Genomic DNA, 21,362 nt, shown 5'->3' with positions numbered 1-21,362 from the left:
GCACGTTGAACGACCTCCTTCTGTGCCTCTTTCCCCTGCCCTTTCTCCATCTTGTCCTCTATGAGCCACCGTTCCTCCTCCAAACCCCCGACAGTACCCTTTGCCACCACAGACGCTGGAGACCAGGGTTTCCATGGCAATACTTCAGCCTTTAATACATTTTTGCTAGGGGTGAAGATGGGTGAGTAGGGTGTCTGGTCACTTGGATGGGAGAGAGCTGGGGCCCTAGAGCCCAGATCTAGTGCCCATCTCCTTGAAGGCAGCTGCCGTAGGCTCAGGGCCAGAATGAGGAGTACTCACCCATGCCCCCTCCTCTGAGTTAAGCAGGCTTCTGTAACCTCACAGGGTCAGCTGAGGGAAGATGGGGTTGCCTGGGCCCCAGGGTCTTCCCCAAGCCCTTGAACTCCCCTCGCTCCCTGTCAAAGAGCAGCGTCTCCCTGCACTTAGCCCCAAAGGAGGCCCAACAGCTTGGCTATCAGGAGACCCAAGGGAGAGGCGTCGAGGTGAAAAACCCAGCGGCCTGGGCCTACGAGGAGAGGGTCCTGGTGAAGCAGTTGGAGAAGGCAGAGGTGTCTCATCGATGAAAGTGGTGATCTCCTCTCGGAAGAAACCAGGGCCTCGTGGGGGTCCCCCGCCTGACCCCAGAATCCCACTTTCTAGGAACTGGCGAAGACTGGCTAAGCCCCCGCCTTCAGCCTCTTCCTCATCCTCCTCATCCTCCAGCCTGTGTCTCTGTCCCAGGTATTCAGGAGGGCCCCCAAGGGCTCGGCTCTGGGCTGGGAGGACCCGGATATCATCAGACGATGACCATTTGTGCAGGAAGGAGCCTGGTGCCCGAGGAGTAGAAAAGATGTTGGTCTCATCATGGGACAACCGGCGGGACAAAGGGACCTGGGAAGAGGAGGAGGAGAGACCTGGAGGTGCGGAGGAAACAAAGGTGGCAGAAAGCAAAGAGGGGACTCTGCAAGATGGCTTCAGCGCTTCCGTTTCTGCAAAGCAAACGTTTGCTCTAGCAGGCAAACCTGGCTCTGAAAGAGCTGAGTGAACCTTTACTTCCCCTGGGGCACCCTGCCGTCCAAAGCCATGGAGTAGTGGTGCAGGGGACCAGAATGAGGGGATCTTCCTGCCCCATACCTGTAAGTAGTGCACTCTCTCGAGAGGTGGGAACAGCGTGTGCCCTCCAGGCAGCAGTTTCACCTGACTGGGGTCCCGACCCCCTGACCCTGTGGCCCCATTGGCATCAAAGCGAATTTTGCAGACTCGGCCGTCTGTGTAGTCATCACAGGCTCCGTCTAAGAGAGAGAAACAGCAGAGGGGTCACAGGCAGAGAACCCTCACTACCTGTCCATCCCCATCACAAGGTCCACGAGGAACCTTTGGTCCCCATAAGTCTGTAAGCCCCAGGAGGACCAAGGGAATGGGTGGCTTTGTTACAGTCACTGAGACCCCGGTCCTTTACACAGATTTTTTTTTTTTTTTTTTTTTTTTTTTGCTTGTTCTTCTCCAAGATTTGTCCCAAGAGTAGGGACTCTCTTTCAGGAAGTCTAGCTTCCCTTTAAGGTCCCACTTTCTTTGCATTAGGACTGAGGATCCTTTCTCTGGAAGTCTACTTCGCACAGACCAAGCTGGGCAGTGTAGGCCTCTAGAGAGGATCAGAGGCCTAGCGGAAAGCTCCCTCAGTGCAGAAGAAAAAAGACCGGGAAGACAGCATAATCAGGCTATGGGGGAGATCGAAGTTGGCTCCGGTTCATCCCAGTAGGGGGCACCCCAGGGCAGCACATCTCCTCAAGGAGAAGGGCAGTAGAAAGGACAGAAAATAGAGGTAGCTGTCCAGGAAATAAAAGTCCCCATCCCTCCTCTGACCGTCATCGCCATCGTCCTCCGACATGATAGCCACACACTGCTCCCACACCGTGCGCACGTCTGCGCGGTAGCGCTCACAGGACCAGATGAAGGAGGGCAGGAGCAGCGTCTGCGCCATGGAGCACCACAGCACAGCCAGCACCATCCACGGTGGAGCCGAGTCGGACTTCAAGGAGAAGAAGCTCACCACCTGGCAGGGGAGACGGAGTGACTAGTCAGGTGTGAGAGCCCGGGCCCCCACCTAAGCCCGATACCCACCCCTGATGCAGGAGAGTAGGAAGGGAGGTGGGGGGTAAGGAGGAAAGTCAGAAAACGCTATAGACAAAACCCTGGAGGTGGGGGTTTGAGTTGGGGAGAGACAGGCAGAGACAGACATACAGACATACAGAGAGACTTGAGACCACAAGAAACGTAAAGATTGGGGAAAAACCAGGAATGGGGGCTGGATAGTGTGACTGTGATTGCCAAAGGGAATTAGGGACTAGATAGCGCCTCTGGGCAGCTGGGCGCCAGGCTGAACATTGGAGGGGCAGGATAGAAGATGGAGCTGCAGACTAGAAACAGAAATGATGGAGCTGGGAGACTGAGTAGTGGGAGCTGAGAGATGGGTTAGAGAGACAGGGAACCACAAACACCAGGAGGAAAGGACCGTGGCAGAAACATGAGGGAGCTCCTGTATGGCCGATAGAATTGGAGGGACCTGAATATTAAGAACAGGTCAAGGGACCTCAGTCTCACCAAGATGGGCACCCCGGTGAGTGAGTCATAGAGAAAGACGATAGCGCTGACCAAGTTGGTGACCTGCAAAGACGTCTTGGCAGATTCTGAGCCATCCAATGAGGATCGCCGCTTCCCTCGAGTATCCTCCACTACAATGGCTGGCACCTCAAAAGCCGGCCGGGTACCTAAGCCCCCCAGCCCACCCACTTTGACTCCCACACTGCCCCCAGCTTTCCGGGCCTGCCGAGCCCTCCGGGGCCGGGCCCACAGTGTCTGATAGAAAGTGATAGCCACGCAGACCAAACCCATGACAATGCCCCCAAGAAGCAAGAGGCTGAAGCAAACACCAAAGCCGAGACCAATCTTGGAGACTATGAACTGGCAGCCTCGGGCATAGTAGCGCTCGCCGTTGTTATGCCAGCCTATGGAGGGCAGGGTAGAAAGGATGAAGCTGACCATCCAGATGCCCATGACGGCATGCAGGGCCTGCTTCTTGGCGTTGCTGAGGCGGTAGTTGACGGGCCAGCGCACCATCCACATGCGATGGTAGGAGAGCGAGGCCACTGTGAAGCAGGTGGCCAGGGCCAGCGTGTAGTAGGTGGACACAAAGACCTTGCAGATGCTCTCGTTCCAGTCATAGTCAGAGGACGCCTGGCGCCGGAGCTGCACCACGGCAAAGGTGGTGAGGGGCACAGCAGCCATGAGTATATGTGTGCCCGCCAGGAAGCAGAGCAGCAACTCCAGCGGCTTGTGCTTCTGCTGTTTGGCCGAAATGCTAAGGATGATCCAGGCATTGGCCAGCAGGGCCAGGAGCCCACAGGCCAGCCAGGACAGTGCGTTTGAGCGGAGGGAGGCCTCTTCTGCCCCCAGGGCACCCCGAGCCATTCTAGTCTCAGCCCCACCCCCACCCCCTTGAACTCCTGGGGGCGGGGGCTAGGTCTCACCCTGGAGCCCCGCTCACACACACCCCCATGATGCCCACAATCCTTGCCCTGTAGCCAGGCAAGCTGACCCCAAGTATCCTTTTCTGCTCAGCATTGCATGAGGGACCCAGCTAAGGCACCGTGGGCAGGGCAGGGCAGAGCAGAAGGCAGAGACTCAATAGTAGTCCTTAGTCTCCATGTTGGTGGGACTTTTTCTTAATTATCGTTGTAACTGATGAGGGGAGCAAGCTTGCTGCTTCCCCATCTCTGAAACTGGCTAGGGACCTCTGATTCCCACGCTGGGACTTCCAGATCTGCCTCTCCAGGGAGTCTTGACCAGTCAGGGCTGAGGGGTGGAGCTCAGTCACCTGGATGTGCTGTGTGGGAAGAGGAGACAGACAGAGGGGGCAAGAATTAGGCCTGTGCTGTACTCTAGTTCACACATGTCCCTTCTCTAGAAAGGACTGATGGCTGAGGGTCACTGGGGTCATTCAGAGCCTTAAATCGGATGCCTACATACCCACACGGATAAGGCCTCCTAGACTTGCAGACTATGTGGGATAAGTCTCACTGTCTCCATCTTTTTTAGCCCTTTCTTCCTGCTTTGGAATTCCAAAGTTCCTTCTTATAATAGCCTGTGCTCAGAGCAACCCACCCCTGTCTGCGCATCCCCAGATCTTTCTTCAGTTGCTGATAGGTGACAGTTGATGTGTTCCTTCTTGGGGGCTCACAGCAAAGCAAGAGCCCTTCTCTTGCAGGCCATTCTCCTAGACCTGCAGCCTTTCTGCTCGGGGCCCCTTCTCTAAGCCTGGATTTTCAACCATTCAGCTGCCCGAGGAAAATGGGAGAAAGGAGGCTGGGACTGAAGTGGGGGTAGCTAGGGAACCTGAAGGCGGGGAAACCACTGACATCAGAAGCATCCAGAAATGGAAAGAGGGGGAACTAGGGAGAAGGAGGAGAGTTTGAGCAGAAAAGAAAGAGGGGAAAGTGGTAGTTCCTGAAAATAGAAGGCTCAGAAACCCCTGGGGAGGAGCCATTGGAGGGAGGGGCGTGGGAAGGAGGAGGAGGGTCCTGATCTTACTGACACTGTCCAGTGAGACCTGGGGAAGTGAATGATGAACAGAGAGGCTGTAAGGACTGGCGTAACGGCTTCGGGGCAAACGGGGGTGGGGTGGGGAGTCGGGCACAGCTGTGCCACCGTTTATTTCCTGACGAAGAACCTTAGGCCCTAGCTCTCCCCAAGAGGTCCCAGTCCAACCCCCAGCTTTGTCTCCCCCACCCTTTCCAGCCCAGTACATCCTAGTTGCCATGGCAATGGACAGCCAGGGGGAGGTGTAGGAATAGGTTCGGACGCCCCCCACTGCTCTCCCCTACAGCCTTTGAATCCCTTTCCACCCACCCTCACCCCCACCTCCACCCCCAGACCCAGTTGGTGATTCCAAATGAAAGAGAGAGGGAGAGTCAGAAAGGGAGGGAAGAAGAAAGACGTGAAGGACAGAGAGAAGGAGATGAAGGACAGAGAGAGATAAGGGAAAGGGAGGAGGGCTATTGGGGGCTTCCTGGCCGACAGGGGTCCCTCGCCCTTCGCCTTGATGGGATAAGGTCAGGTGACTCCACCCTCCTGTCACCTAGGGTGTTCTCCAGGGCAGAAACAGCAGGTGGCTGGGGAGGAGGGGGCGGGGAAGAGGGGAGCGGAGGCAGCTGGCTGGGCGGGGGGCGGGGGAGCGGAGACACGCGGGAGACCGGGCAAGGGTCCTCTTACCTCTGGCTGCGTCCTGCTCCGCCGGGGAGACGCACTCTCGACGAGGCTCGCCCGGGCTCCCGCCGCCTGCCGGCTCCAGCTCGCCAGCCCTCCTCCTTCCTTCGCTCCCTCCCTCCGGGCCTCCTCCCCCCACCAGTCCGGCCTCTCAGGCTCAGCCCGCGGCGCACTAGCTTGCGGGCCCCTCGAGGCCCCTGTCTCCCGGGGTCATCGGCCTCCGAGCCCGGGGTTAGGGAGCCGCTGGCCAGTCTTGGGGTCGCGGGTGGCGAGGATGGGGCGGGGAAACTGGACGGCGGTGACTTAGAGGAGGAGGGGCAAGGAAGGAGCGGAGAGGGAGGGGGCGAGGAGGACGGCGGGGAGCGGGCTTCATTGGTGAAGCAGTTGGTGTCCTGCCCCCACCCTGTCCCTTTTTTCAACACGAATGAGCCCGAGGAGGCAGCTGGTGTTGTTAGGGACTGCGGAGCTAGCTGTTGGGGTGGAGGAAGCGTGTGTCACCGCGTGCCACTGAGCATCCTTGTGGGGGCTGTTCTTGGGTAGATCTCAGAGGGGCAGCACCTGAAGAAGGGCTGCTGGAAGCTAAGGGTGCTTGTGATGCAAGCAAGCAAAACCGCTTGTGAAGTTGGGAGGTGGTGGCATGGATCAAAACGGATGTGGGCTCTTGGTACACCTGTGCACCCCTCTTTCTCCTCCCAGAACGCAAGCGTACGTTTACGATGAGGACACACACATTACAGTTTCTCATGTCCTCTTCGTCTCCCATACACAGACGGCAGGAGGCACACATCACACCACAGTCTCTTGGTGAACTGCAGAGTCACACACAGGACTTTTGGGATGAGGTGGGAAATCAACCTCTAGAGAATTCTTCCTTCTCCGGGCAACTTTATCTTCTTCCTGGGCCAGGACCAAAGATTCCTGGATCTCCAGAAAAGTAATTGCCCTCCCATACACACACGCACACAGACACACACACACACACATTACTTACGCACTCACGTGCGTGTACACACACACACACACACAACAAGTGCATTTTACTTATAGCCTTTATTTTTCTGTTAGCTGAGGGAGTAGGAGTGGGCAGTGAAAACAAATCAAAAGTAAGCAACGAGGAGCCTGGCAGCAATTGGGGAGGGGGGGCACACTTTCTGGAAGAGGCCATGTAGAAAAAAGGAGGAAGAAAAAGGAATGGGGTCGGGAGGAAAAAGGGAGGCTCTAAGGCAGGAGAGTGAAAGAAGCCGAGGAAGCTGAGCATCTGAGAGAAGCAGATCAAGACTGGCAGGGAGAATTCTTATAACCCTGACCTCCCTGGATGCCTGGCAAAGGGGAAAGGCGTGGTCAGCTTCCCCAAGGATCTTGTCAAAGGACACCTGAACACGGCTCCCTTTCCGGGCCCTGCACACACTGAGTGGCGAACTCTGTACACACACAGTGGCAGGCTCCGCACACACTGAGTGGCGGGTCTCTGCACATTTCTTTTGGCCTTGCTCTAAGAGAACTGGGGTTTTGTCCTCCAGTAAAGGAGTCCACAAACAGCAGTGGTCAAAGAGGGACTCAAACAAGAACCGCTCCTCCACCTCCTCAGGATCTGGAGACCCGCCATCCTGAACGTGGTGTGCGAGCTCCCAAGGTGCATACTGGGTGCCTGTGACCAGCTCCAAAGATCTGCCTGGCATTCACTCCTGTGTCACAGATAGTGGCTCCAGGGATCAGAAGCCTTGGGTTAATCTTGACATCTACAGTAGCTAACTCTGCAACCTTGGGCAGTCATGCAGCCTTAGTCCCATTTTGTTGGAGATGATTGGTCATTTCTGCCATCTTGGTCATCACCGACAGCTCACAGGATTGCATTGTGTGTGTGTGAGTGTGTGTGTGTGTGTGTACATGAGGGCCATGGCACACAAGTGGAAGACAATGTTCAGCTCTCTCCTTCCACCCTCCGGGATTGAACACAGGTCCTCGGGCTTGGCAGCAAGAGCTTTTTACAGCTGAACCATTTTGCTTGCCCACACGTAAGGTTCTTGTTAGGGTTGAATAGCAAGGACATTAAACTGGCTTATTTAACTATGGATAAGTGTATGACTATGTGCAGAGGTATGTGGCCTGGCTGTGTGTTGGTGCACTGGCCAGAATGTAAGTCTGGTCTTCTCACAAAGTGAGAAGCAGGCAGTATGGGGAGTTGAGGCTGATTTCAGCAGCCTTTGGGTCTCCATCTGTGCCTGAAAGACTGGGTGATTGACACAAGTCCCCACTCAGTCTGGTCCCAGGGCCCTCTCTTGTGAACTGTGCTGAATATTTCCACACGCCAGCCCCACCACCCATGTTTGGTTCTGGGCACTGCCCTTAGATCCAAACAACTGGAAAGAGGTTCTGAACAGCAGTCAGGGAAGAGCTGAGGTTTTGGTGAAAAGGACGCTGGGAAAAACAAAGTGTGTTTAAGTGTCTGAAAATTAAAAAGCAAGCTCTACTTTGGGCTTGGGAATAGAGAGAGGAGCAGTGGCCAGTTCTGGAAGAGGAGGGCAGGAGGCCAGAGTAATGGGTCTGCTACATTCTTCTGGTCCACAGGCCTCAGCAGCCAAGACGCAGGTGGTTGGCTGCAAAGGGGCCTCAGCCTCAAATGAAATTCTGAGTCTTCTGCATCCGGCTGGAAGAAAAAGAATAAAGGAAGCAAGTCCATTCTCCCAACCCCACAGTGTGCTGCGGCCTCCATGGTTCCCAGACCCCACTCTTCTCTTGGAGCACAGTGGTGACGTGCCACAGCCTCTGCCACCCCTGTCCAGATGTGCCACAGCCCCTCTGCCCTGTGACCTCCACCTCTGCCACCCCTGCCCAGATGTGCTACAGGCCCACCACCCCATGACCTCTTCTCTACCCCATCTACTTGCTCACTCTTCCTTGAACCTCCTTTTCTTCTCAACTCCTTCATTTTGCCTCCCTCATGGGTTTTCTTCCTTCCCGTTCTCCCTTCCTCTCTCCCTCCCCTTCTTCTCTCTCCCCCTCTTCTCTCTCTCCCTCCTCTGTTTCCCTCCTCCCTCTCCCTCCTCCCTCTCAGCCCAGATCCTTACTGAGGACACTGGCAGGTCTTCTTCTCACTCAGGAGCCTCTTGATCTGAGACATCCGTTCTGCCTGGCGCTGCCCAGGGACAAGGAGAGGAGTTGTGAGGGTCCCAGTCCTCCAGGAGGGAGGTGCCCCTTGGAGGGGGGAGAGGGGGAAGCTGGCAGAGAAGAAGCATTTACTGTGGCTCAAGCCACCTGTCCTGTCATTGACTCTGCTCATTTTTGTGTCTCCCTTCCGATGGGACCAGACGCAAGGCCTGGTGTGTGTACAGTGAGGAACCTCAAGGGCCGGGTAGGGGTGGGGAGCGCTAAGTCAGATGGTGCTCAGCTTGTACAAGACGCTCTGCTCGAGGGAGGGCCCAGTGAGGGATGATGGGAGCTCACTCACCTGTTGATGCCGGCATTTGAGACAGCAGAGGATGCAGAGCCCGATGAAGGCCAGAAAACTGAAGGTGCCTCCCAGCACGACAGCCAGGAACATTGGCTGGTTCTGGTTCAGCCCTCTGGATAAAACTGAGAGAGAGAGAGAGAGAGAGAGAGAGAGAGAGAGAGAGAGAGAGAGAGAGAGAGAGAGGAGGTATTTGGCTGGGGATATAGCACTGGTGGAGGGAGGCCCTGGGTTCCACCGCAAGCACTGCTGAGAGAGAGAGAGAGAGAGAGAGAGAGAGAGAGAGGGAGGGAGGGAGGGAGGGAGGGAGGGAGGGAGGGAGGGAGAGAGAGAGAGAGAGAGAGAGAGAGAGAGAGAGAGAGAGTCTTGCCTGTGGACCCAGGTCAGATAGAAGAGCTGAGGATACAGGGTTCTCAAAGGCCACCAGGCCTTATGGGTACAGAACAGGGAAGGGAGATTTTTTTCTTACACAGTTCTCTAGAGAACTAGAAGCCTGGGGCCTGATGTCAGGCCCTGTGTGTTTAGGTTTAGAAGGAAGCCATGGAAGAGGGTACCTCTTAGCCAGGAAGGCCTCATTCCTAGGCTGTATGGAGCCCAGGACCTACGTCTTCAGGCCAGTGCGCATACTGTTTCCATGCCAAAGGTGCTAGGGAGCTGTGACTTTGGGTCAGTTCGGCTAATCCCTGGGAAGGTTCCACAGTTGAAGAGACCAAGGTTTAGGGTGAGCCTTAGGAATTGATTCCTTACTCTGGATATTGGAGATCATCTTGACCTCATTCCCTTCATTCAGGAGACACTTCCACAGCCCTGCCTCAGGGGCCGGCTCTTGGAGCACCTTTTCCTTGGTAACCCTGTCCTCCTGATTCTCCTTCTTCAGGATCAGTTGCATCTTGGAGGAGGTGGGTCCCCTCACCTCACAGATCAAAGCGTCGTCTTTCTGAGCCACTGCAGAGGAAGAAGCAGAGACACAGAGCCTTTTGCTCAGGGGTCCTTGCACTCTCGAGCTCTAAGTCAGGTGACTCCATAGAATGGGGGAAACGATCCTACATGTGAGCGTCCTTTTAGCTCCTCGAATTGTGTTTTCTTGTAATTGCCAGGGAGAAGCAGCCTGGGACTGAGCTCTCCTTGGATTTGAACCCAAAGTCTTGTTGAACCAGATTTCCTTCTTGCTGCACACGACCGTTATTCCGCCAGCCCTGGCGTTTGCAGAGACACATACAGTATGTCCCTGGACAAACCGCTTAACCGCTTGTACCAAAGCAGCAATGGGATGTTTGAGTGCCTGGATGTTTGCCCGGGGCCTGGCATGTGCTAGTGTCGGGGTTAGCCACTGTCATTTGTAGAGCTGCTGTAATGAGGAGTTAAAGACAAATAACTCAGACGCAAGGTTGATGTTACAACCATTGCTATGTGCAAAGACTTTGTGCCATATTAAAAAGATGATGGGGCAGAAGAGATTGCTGAGAGCTTAAAAGTCGGCTGCTCTTCCAAAGGACCCACATAGCAGCTCGTCCCTCTAGCTCAAGCTCCAGGGCATTGAATGCTCTTCCCCCCTATCATGAACTGTACAGCACACATCTTCTCTCTCTCTCTCTCTCTCTCTCTCTCTCTCTCTCTCTCTCTCTCTCTCACACACACACACACACACACACACACACACGCACACACATACACATACATTACATAAATAAAAATAAATCTTAACGAGTTGGAGAGATGGCTCAGTGATTAGGAGCATTGGCTGCTCTTCCACACGGCAACTCACACCTGTCTGTAACTTCAGTTCCAGGGGACCTGACCCTCACACAGACATAAGATAAAATAAATATAAAGGCGGCGGTGGTGCACCTTTAGTCAGGCAGATCTCCGAGTTCGAGACCAGCCTGGTCTACAGAGTGAGTTCCAGGATAGCTAGGGCTACTCGTAGAAACCCTGTCTCACAAAAACAAAAACAAGAAACAAAGAAAGAAAAGGTGAGCAAGCAGGTCTGAGGTTGAAGGAGCTCAGCCAGGGCCACAGGCCATCAGGCAGAGGAAGAACTGGATTCTAGTTGTTAGTCCGATCCTCAGTGGGAGCCAATCCCAGGCCAGACTATAAATGTTGGGGAAGGATGTGTGGATTTCAACCTCAATTCAAAACCACTCCGGGACTGGGTGCCTCTCGGTAATAGCTTGTACATAGCATGCATGAGGTCCCGGTTTCTGTCCCCAGCACCCCGAAAAAGCAAAACCAACAGCAACCTGGAGAGTCCTTCATCATTTAGGCAGACAAGCAGGGTTAGAGCACCCCCTCCCCCTTTGGGGACCTGACAGGCCATGGAGAGCCTTGGACCATCTCTTTTCCTTTGACCCCGGCTTGCCCTTTCTCAGCCCACCCCTTACATTTCATCACCACCAGGTTCACTTCCTGATGCAGTGTTCCTTTGGCCAGAGTTAGAGTCAGGTTCCCAGAGCCAGCGCTCTCGAGTGAGACCTGGGGTATCTTGAGGTGGAGTGGGAGCGTTTCCGCCAGCTGGAGCTTGAGGTTGCCCGTGGTCTTTTGCAGGGACACCTTCTTGTTCTCCAGGGAGAAGGTGATCCAAGGCTTGGGGGAGGGAGCCATCTCTGTCTTCCACCTCAGCTCCCCCTGCAGGTTTTCATCACCAGAGTTAAGGGGGAAGGAAAACTCCACTGACTCCCCCTCATTCTGAAAGACTGTGGTAGATGCCTTCTGGAAGCCTGGAGGTGAGAAGGGAACAGAAATAACTCTGAGCGAGGAGGGAGAGGAAGATGAGGAAGGATATGGCAGGGCAAGCATGTGGCACAGGGGATCAGGTCAGTCTGCCCACCAAGGTTGTCATTTCTCTCTCCTTGGGACCCCTGGAGTCCAGGAACAACTTGACCTTTGTTTATCGTCCTCCAGTCAACATGAAAATAAGGCTTGCTGTGGACAGGCACTGGCCTAGACGCCATACATTGTAGTTCCTTTCTTTTCTTTCAGATTGTCGAGATAGGTTTTCTCTGTGCAGCAGCTCCGGATGTCCTGGAACTCACTCTGTAGACCAGACTGGTCTCAAACTCACAGAGATCCACCTGCCTCTGCCTCCCAAGTGCTGGGATTAAAGGTGTGCGCCACCACCGCCCGGCACATTGTGGTTCTTACGGTTGTACTAGAAGGTTGGTGCTGTTACAGTTAGCATCCTTTCTATTTTACAGATGCAGAAACCAAAACATTAGAGTGCACAGTAGCCCACTCAACAAGAGGGAAAGCATTCCTGGTCGTGGAAACCTAACCGACTACCCAGAGCTGGTGAAGTCGTGGGTACCGGAGGAGAACCTGTGCCTTCATCAGTGTTCTGATGTCATGAGGAGACCATGCACAAGACAGCTCTTAGAAAAAGAAAGTATTTAATTGGGAACTTGATTACAGTTTCAGAGGTTTAGTCCATTACCATCATGGCAGGACACATGCCAGCAAATAGGCTGGCACTGGGGCTATGGTTGAGGGCGCTACATCCTGATCCAAAGGCAAACAGGCAGAGAGCCCACTCTCAGTGACACGCTTCCTCCAACAAGACCACACCTCCTAATCCTTCTAATCCTTCTCAAAGAGTGCCACTCCCTGGTGACCAAGCATTCAGAAATATGAGCCTATGAAGGCAATCTATTTCTTTTTCTCTGTACCTTTAGAGACTGCCCTGGAACTTGCTCTGTTTACCAGGCTGGCCTCAAACTCAGAGAAATTCACCTGCCTCTGCCTCCCGAGTGCTGGGATTAAAGGCGGGCATCACCACTGCCAAACTGAGGGCGTTCTTATTCAAACTTTCACAACCTACAACCACCACTTTACTAAACCAGCATAATCCCTAATGACATTCTAATTATTTGTCCTCATCCCCACAGATAAGTGTAGTTCTCACCCCTCATCAAGGAAACATCTCTTCGTAACAAATGGAGACCTTTAACTGCAGAGGTGTGGAGCCCAATCCCACCTGATAAATCTACAACACAACTCCTTCACCTCTGGCTCAGAAATCATTTCGGAAAAGGCTGTGGGAGGATTGGAAGGGCCAGAGGAACCGAGAGTTTGCCGTGAGATTGTGTCTCCTACAAATGTCAGACACTACACCCATAGAATCTCACCAATGTGGCTGCCTACACCTGATCTGAACCAGGATGACACCAATAGACCATGCTAATGTGGAAGGGGTGAAAAGCAAAACAAAACAAAACAAAGTTGCAGGCAACGGAGGAATGTTGAGAGCAGAGAAAGAATTTTACCCAGAGAAAAGCACACCAATTAACTGTTCAATACCAAATGGTCAGCTCTGAAAACATGTGTATACAAGCAGCATTATACAGACTGAGCAAGTCTGTGTGTGTGTGTGTGCATGCGCACGCATGTGCACATATGTAAAACAAAGAAAAAGACACCATGAATATGAAAGAGAGTGGGGTGGGAGGGTTTGGAAAGAGGGAAGGAAAGAGATGATCTAATGATATTAATGATATTAATTAGATCATTAGATTAATGATCTCAAATAAATAAATAAATAAATAAATAATAAGAAAGGACTGTGGGGGGGGGGCAGAGTTGGGATTTAAAACAGTACCACACAGGATCTGTTTCCAGGGTTCTCCATGACGCCTGGCTCGGGGTGTAGAGAGGCAACGCAGATGCCCTACATGACTGGCTTGCTGAAGGAACTATTCCTGAGTAAACGGATCTGTCAACTCAGTAGGAGTGGGGATCAGTGACAAGGACAAGTGCCTTTGCCACTTCTCTACCGTGGCCCCTGGAATCTCTCGCCTCCCACTTCCCATGCCTCTCTTCTTGTACACTTCCTAGGTGGCTGTAATGGACGCCCCCAAAGTGGAAGCATCCTGAGGACAAACAACAGCTAGAGAAGGACACCCCCATCACCCGCTCCAGTAGCTCCTAAAACCAACTTACAAGCAGAGTAAGACTTAGGAGTTCCTGAGCCTCTTACCCAGCACAGAGATCTTCATAGACAATGTATCACTTTGCTTGTTCACAGCTACCGTGCAGGACCAGGTGCCATCTTCCTGAATGCTTAGGTTGGGCACAGTGATGGCTTTAGAGCTCTTGAAATTTCTCTTCCTCGGGCACGTGCACTCCATTGAGAGGTCATTGACCTTAGGGCTGCTTTCCAAGGTCAGGGTCAGACTCTGCCCTTGCAGCAGGTGGGTGCCCGGGCTGACAGTCACTGTGGAAGAAGAAGAAGACCTGCATTACACACAGCATCTCCAGGGATAAAGGAAGAAGAAAGGAAAACAAGAGTCCATTATCCCCTCGCCTAACACTGCCTCCCCGCTCGCTCTCCGCTGCATATTCCCAGCACAAGGCAGGCTTCCCCTCTTCCTCCCTTCCCTTTTTCCTTCCCTTCCTTTCCTTTTCTTTCCCCCTCTCTCAGTCTTTGTCCCTCCCCTGTTAGTCTAGAGGAACAGTCTGACCCCTGTGGTCTCTGAGATGAGCTCAGGTCAGGTCCCAGTTTAGAGCAAAAGTGGAAGGGGGTGTCTGTGTCCCAGGGCTGCCCCCCTCACCTCTGAACATCAACAGCTCCACCTCTATCTTCCTGTTCTCCACCTCACAGATGTAAATTCCTGAGTCTTCCATCTTAAGTTTATTGATGACGAGAGGAAACGATCCTTTATCCCATGAGGATTTTCTCGAATCAAAACGGCTGAACCGCTCAGACTGAGCTGTGAACAGAAGCCGAACAAAGGAAGTTGAGGTGTCCTGCCCTGGTGCCCTGCTGAGAAGAGTGTCCACAGTTCTGCTGGGCTGAGTGGCAGGGTCTTTGCTTCATCCTTCAGGGAACCCCAGATGATGAGAAATCATATCTATTTACGTGATGGAACAATATCCCACTAGCTCAAAAATATTATAAAACAATATGCTTATTTGGACAGCACTCACTCTTATAGGCTGAACACTACGTGCGCCATCTCCAGGAATCTTCACACTGATTCCTGGAAACCCAGACTGCTTTACAGTGCAGATACGGACACTATCACTCAGCATTGGAACAATTGCTCAAATTCATACATCTTGGGAATTTGTCATATTGGTCAGAATTATTATTATTATTATCATTATTGTTATTATTATTTTGTTTTTTTGAGAAAGGGTTTCTCTGTGAAGCTTTGGAGCCTGTCCTGGGACTCACTCTGTAGACCAGGCTGGCCTCGAACTCACAGAGATCTCCCTGCCTCTGCCTCCCGAGTACTGGGTTAAAGGTGTGTGCCACCACTTGGCTCAGCCGAAGTTAATTCACATTCAGAAGTTTATATCTCTCCCAAAGAATAGCTAGATATACCACATTTCAGTCTTGTATAGTGGTATACCTGTAATCCCAACCAGGCCTCAGTAGGCTAAGGAAGGAAGATTGAGAGTTCAAGGCCAGTTTAGGCTACGTAGTGAGACCCTGTCAAAAAAAATAATAGCTGGGCGGTGGTGGCGCATGCCTTTAATCCCAGCACTTGGGAGGCAGAGGCAGGCGGATTTCTGTGAGTTCAAGACCAGCCTGGTCTACAAGAGCTAGTTCCAGGACAGGCTCCAAAACCACAGAGAAACCCTGTCTCGAAAAACCATAATAATAATAATAATAATAATAATAATAATAATAATAATAATAATAATAATAATAAATTCTCTGATGATGCTTCAATTAGTAAAAGCCTTCAACTCTGATGGGCGCAGTTCAGTCTCCAGACCTACGTGGTAGGAGAGAGTAAAGCCCCACAAGTCACCCTCTGACCACACCCGCACCCATATTAGAAACTTCTTTTCGGTTTTTTGAGACAGGGTTTCTCTCTGTAGTCCTGGCTGTTCCAGAACTGACTTTATATAGACCAGACTGGCCATAAACTCAAAACTCAAAGGCCCGACTGCTTCTGTGCCACCGCCGAACCCGCCCCCCCCTCCACGGAACCCGACCCCCCCACTCCACCTCCTGACGTCTGTAAGACATGGCTTTAAGTTCAGGCCCCGTATGTGCGTGCACTCTGCACGCACTCTGCAAGCACTCTGCAATGCTGTCTCTGCGGTCCTTTCAGCGTGGATGCGGGGTCTATTTTTCCTTCCCTCTCTCTCTCTGTCCTTCTTGCCTCTCTCATGCTGGGGGTGGATTCCAAGGTCTCACACATACTAAGCAGGCACTGTTGTGAGCTAGCCGGCCTCCTCTCTCATGTCTTTTCCAGTTGTTTTGTTAAAACACTCTAAAAGAGGCAACTTAAGAGAGGAAGGGCTCCTTTTGGTTTACTCCAGGGGGCAGTCCATTGTGGCACAAGAATCAAGGCAGCGGGAGTTTGAAGGAGCTGGTCACACTGCGTCCACAAGCAGGCCGCAGAGAAGGATGAATTAATGTTTGTGCTCAACTGGTCAGTCCCCGTGTGTCCCCCACCCCATCCCCCTCCCCGTTTGTTCAGTTCAGGACCGAGCCTATAAAGTGGCACCACCCACGGTGGGCAGGTCTCTCATCAGTACCTGACCAAGGCAAGTCCTCTTAGACACGCGCAGAGATTGCACAGTCTCTCCCAAATTCCCTGGTGGCGTGTCTCCTAGGTGGGTGGGTCCAGATTCCATCAAATTGAATACTCTTATCAGCTTATCCAGCGGCCACCGAGAAGGGAAAACTCTCTGTAGCTTTCCAGATGCAGGGGCAGCCCCACAATTCCTTTCTTTTCACTACTGGGCACACATCCTGAAGGAGTTGCTTACTCAGTTCTCTCTCTCTCTCTCTCTCTCTCTCTCTCTCTCTCTCTCTCTCTCTCTCTGTCTCTATCTCTATCTCCTCTCTGTGTGTGTCTTTATGTGTGATCCCATGTGAGTAGCTCAGAGGACAACCTTGCGGAGTTGGTTTGCTCCTTCTACTGTGTGGGGCCCAGGGATCAAATCCAGGCCATCAAGTTTGGTGGCAAGTGCCCTGACCTGCTGAACTGTCTCACCAGCCCTGTCCACCTTTCCTGATTCCTCTCCTTTACAGCTAGGTCCCATTTCCTATTCTGTGTCTTAGACTATTGTTTGCTGGTTCCCTAAATTCTTTCCTCTCTCCCCACCCCCATCCCACTAACCGTCTCTATTATTGCTGCAAATGAACTTCCAAGCCCAGTCTCTCTCCTCTCCTCTAGGCTCATGTTTCTCAAAGCCCCAGGGACAGTTAGCTTCGTGTGAATAACCTCCTACCACTCCAGATTCAACTGTTCACAATATGTAGTGCCCTTCTCCTGAAATGCGTCTCCCTTCCTGCCTGCCTTTGATCCTGGTGAAGAAAATCACGACCCCATCTGTCCATGCTGCCCTGGAATTGGCAAAGGCAGTTCAAGAGAGAGCAGAGTGACTAAGAAATTGGGCAAATCTGGAACAAACTCGTGGAGGAGAGTGGTATTGAACTAAATCTTAAAAGCCTGGCTGGGGGAGTAGCTCAGTGGTAGAGAACTTGACTACTACACACGAGGTCCTGGGTTCAGCCTCTGTCCCACCACCACCAAGAGTGTGTGGGATGGGATGGGGTGGGGGTGGGGGTTGAGATGGCTTAAACTTGTCACCTGATAATGCAAACCAGAACTGACAGAAAGGTGAACGTAGAGAACTGAGTTTAAAACTTGTTCTCTGAACATACACACACACACACACACACTCACACTCACACACACACACTGTAGTAATAATAATAAAGCATATATATGTATGTATATATACACACACTGTAGTAATAAAAATAATAAAGCATATATGTATGTATACACACACTCATACACACTGTAGTAATAATAATAATAAAGCATATATATGTAGGTATACACACACTCACATTCACATACACACTGTAGTAAAAATAATAATAAAGCATATATATGTATGTATACACACACTCACACTCACACACACTGTAATAATAATAATAATAAAGCATATATATGTATATATGCACACACACTGTAGTAATAATAATAATAAAGCATATATATATGTAGGTATACACACACTCACACACACACTGTAGTAATAATAATAATAATAAAGCATATATATGTATGTATACACACACTCACACACACACTGTAATAATAATAATAACTCATATATATGCATACACACACACACACACACATATAGGGTTTTTTTTTTGTTTGTTTTTTTTTTTTTGGATTTTTCGAGACAGGGTTTCTCCGTAGTTTTTGGTTCCTGTCCTGGAACTAGCTCTTGTAGACCAGGCTGGCCTCGAACTCACAGAGATCCACCTGCCTCTGCCTCCCGAGTGCTGGGATTAAAGGCGTGCGCCACCACCGCCCGGCATATATAGGGTTTTTGTGACAGAGTGTTTTTCTGAGTAGCCTAGGTTGTACTGGAACTAACTCTGTAGACCAGGCTAGCCTCAAACTCACAGAGATTTGCCTACCTCTGCCTCCCAAGTGCTGGGATTTAAGGCGTGTGTCACCATTGCCCAGGATAAATAAAAAATTTAAAGATTTACTTTTACTTTTGAAAGTATGAGTGTTTTGACAGCATGTATGTATGTGCACCATTTGTGTGCCTGGTGCCCATGGAAACTAAAAGAGCATGTCAGATCCCGTGGTACTGGTGTTACAGATGGTTGGGAGCCCCTACATGAGTGCTGGGAACCAAACCCAGGTACTCTGCAAGAGTAGAAAGTGCTCTTAACCACTGAGCCATCCCTCCGGCCCAATAATCAATACAATTATTTTTAAAAAGAAAAATATAGCCGGGCAGTAAGGGCGCATGCCTTTAATCCCAGTGCTCAGAAGGCAGAGGCAGGCGGATCTCTGTGAGTCTGAGGCCAGTCTGGTCTACAGAACGAGTTCCAGGACAGGCTCCGTAGCTACAGAGAAACCCTGTCTCGAAAAACCAAAAAAAAAAAAAAAAACAAAAACAACAACAAAAAAACCCCAAACAAACACAAAACAAGGCAGGCTAGGGGTGTGGCTCAGTGGTAGCACAACTGCCTGTGTTCAGCTTCTAACACAATAAGAAAAAAAATTTCAAATTTTTTGGTGTGTGTTTTAAACTTTTTTTAAAAAAAGATTTATTTATTTAATTATTGTGTATACAGTATTCTGTCTGCATGTATGCCTACAGGCCAGAAAAAGGCACCAGATCTCATTACAGATGGTTGTAAGCCATCATGTGGTTGCCGGGAATTGAACTCAGGATCTTTAGGTGAGCAGGCGGCGCTCTTGACCACTGAGCCATCTCTCCAGCCCTGGTGTGTGTTTTCTAACGTGCTCGCGAGTGTGTAGGCAGCCCAAGGAGGGCATCAGACGCGTGCTCTATCACTCTCCACCTGATTTCTTTGAGACAAGGTTTTTTGCTAACCCTGGAGTCAGTGCGGTGCTCAGCAAGCCCCAGTGATCCTCCTGTCTCTGCCCTGTGCAGCAACAGGATTGCAATGGTAACACTGTTCCAGATTTCACATGGGTGATGGAGTTTCCAACTCAGGTCCTCTCAGGCACCAGCCATCTCCCCAGCGACAGGGGGAAAAGTTTAAATTCAGAAAAATGGATGCAGGGGGAAGGACATTCCAGGAAGGGGAGCTGGCATAAGGAAGTAGCACAAGGCAAACCGTCAAAGACATCTGGGTATGAAGGTTTCCAGCTGGGGAGCTGTGGGCACCGGTGCAGAGAGGGCAGTGTCCAGTGGATGCGGCTAGTCTTGGTCCCAGGCAAGGGATGATGCTTTGGAAGTCAGTACCGCAGCAGCAGAAAGAGAAATCCAAGAAGAAAGAGAAGAGACAGAATGACCAGGAGACAGACAAGTGGGCCTTGAAGAGGAGGAAACCAAACGACAGTCGAAGAAGTGACCGTGGCTGGAGACTGGTGAGAAATGAGAGATTGGAGCAGAGAAAAGGGCAAACCCCTTCCACACAAGTGGAAGCAACGAGAGGGTGACATTGCCATTGTTAAAGACCAGGAAGTGAAGGACCCGGGGCGGGGGTGGAGGGGACCCAATGGGTAAAGAATCTGCTGCACAATTGTGAGGACCTGAGTTCAAATCTCCTGTAACCATGTAAAGCAGACACCCAATATCTCCACTCAGATACACAGGGTGAGCACACCTGAACCACACACACGTACATTCACACGCACACACACACACACACACACACACACACACACACACAACCAGGAAGTTAGAAAGGGAACTGTTGCTACAGAAATCAAATCATAGAAACTGAACAAAAGCGTTAGCACAAAAGACTAGGAATTTTTAGAAAGTGTTTTAATCTCACAGGTGAGGAAAATAAATGCGAATTAAAACAACATATTCTTAAACTATCAAATTAGAAGGAGAAAAAAAGTTAAGGTGACTCAGTAAGTGACGCGCTTACCACGAACTCACGAGGATCTGAGTTCAAATTCTCATGTCTATAAATCCCATCTACTCCTACCCCAGTGTGGGAGGCAGAGATGGCAAAATGTGTGGGAGCCCACAGGTCAGCAAGCCTGGCACACACAGTGACAAACAGCCTGCCTCAAGCATGGAGGAATGTGAGGACCAGCACATGGGGCTCTCCTCTGACCTCCATGTGTTTGTTGTGGTATGTATGCCCCCGCACCCACAAACAAGTGCACACACAGGTTCGAGTAACATGTCCGATGCTGGTCATGATGCCGGGGGCAGAAGCACACGGTAACGTTGACTAGAGTTCGTGTAAAGAGTCATCTAGAGTGCAGTTTGTGCTCACCGGTTCCTTAAGTTTATACACTTGGACCTAGGAAGGTAACTCAGTCGACAGAGGACCTGCCTAGCATATGCAAAATCTTGACTTCGGTCCTAGTACCAATAAAGTGGGCTTGCCTGTAAATCGAACACAAAAGAGAATCAAGGCTTCCAGGTCGGGCTGGAGAGATGGCTCAGCAGTTAAGAGAATTGCCTGCTCTTCCAAAGGTCCTGAGTTCAATTCCCAGCAACCACATGGTGGCTCACAACCATCTGTAATAAGGTCTGTTGTCCTCTTCTGGCCTTCAGGTCTACATGTAGACAGAATATTGTATACATAATAAAAACATAATTTTTTTTTTAAAAAAGACTTCCAGGTTACCTCTGCTACATAATGGGTTCAAGACCAGCCTAGGCTGTAGACTGTTTCAGACAATAAGTAAACAAGGCTTGGATGTAGCTCAGGATGCGATGTGGGAGAGTTCCTTCACAGCATGCTGGATAAGGACCTAAGTTTGACCCTTAGCACCACACATGGCCACACAGACTAGGCGGTATGTTGTTACAGGTCTGTAATCCCAGTACTCAGAAAGTACAAAAAACAGGAAGGGGCTGGAGAGATGGCTCAGCGGTTAAGAGCATTGCCTGCTCTTACAAAGGTCCTGAGTTCAATTCCCACCAACCACATGGTGGCTCACAACCATCTGTAATGAGATCTGGTGCCCTCTTCTGGCCTGCATGCTGTATACATAATAAATACATAAATACTGTATATATAATAAATACATAAATGTATATATAATAAATCTTAAAAAAAAGAAACAGGAGGGTCAGAAGTGCAAGGTCATCCTCAGCCACACAGCTGAATTTGAGGCCAGCCTCAGTTACAAAAGACCCTGTATCTAAATAAGTAAATAAAGTTTATCAGGCTTTAGTTTATAAAACATTATCTTAGCGATTACAATTTTAG

The 21,362-nt window shown here is 51.0% G+C and overlaps 2 protein-coding genes across 2 annotated transcripts in view; both read right to left on the bottom strand.

The window, feature by feature from the left end:
• Positions 1–128: 128 nt before the first annotated feature.
• On the bottom strand, positions 129–5,627 carry Gpr162 (G protein-coupled receptor 162). Its single transcript, XM_057775520.1, has 5 exons — positions 5,269–5,627; positions 2,602–3,883; positions 1,864–2,053; positions 1,135–1,292; positions 129–891 (listed from the first exon to the last, which is right to left on the bottom strand). The coding sequence occupies exons 2-5, from the start codon at positions 3,466–3,468 to the stop codon at positions 340–342; spliced, it is 1,767 nt and encodes a 588-aa protein (XP_057631503.1). The 5' UTR covers positions 3,469–3,883; positions 5,269–5,627; the 3' UTR covers positions 129–339.
• Positions 5,628–6,378: 751 nt separating this feature from the next.
• Cd4 (CD4 molecule) overlaps positions 6,379–21,362 on the bottom strand; it is a 30,404-nt gene continuing 15,420 nt past the window's right edge. Inside the window, exons 4-10 of the mRNA XM_057778976.1 lie at positions 14,254–14,412; positions 13,680–13,916; positions 11,092–11,427; positions 9,458–9,655; positions 8,711–8,835; positions 8,331–8,398; positions 6,379–7,909 (exon numbers count right to left, since the gene is read on the bottom strand). Coding sequence (XP_057634959.1) covers positions 7,879–7,909; positions 8,331–8,398; positions 8,711–8,835; positions 9,458–9,655; positions 11,092–11,427; positions 13,680–13,916; positions 14,254–14,412 — 1,154 coding nt within the window. The 3' untranslated portion in view covers positions 6,379–7,878. The remainder of the gene's footprint in view (positions 7,910–8,330; positions 8,399–8,710; positions 8,836–9,457; positions 9,656–11,091; positions 11,428–13,679; positions 13,917–14,253; positions 14,413–21,362) is intronic.

Source organism: Chionomys nivalis, chromosome 1 (assembly GCF_950005125.1).
Source record: "Chionomys nivalis chromosome 1, mChiNiv1.1, whole genome shotgun sequence".
Taxonomy (NCBI): domain Eukaryota; kingdom Metazoa; phylum Chordata; class Mammalia; order Rodentia; family Cricetidae; genus Chionomys; species Chionomys nivalis.
This window is presented reverse-complemented; position numbering and strand designations above follow the sequence as displayed.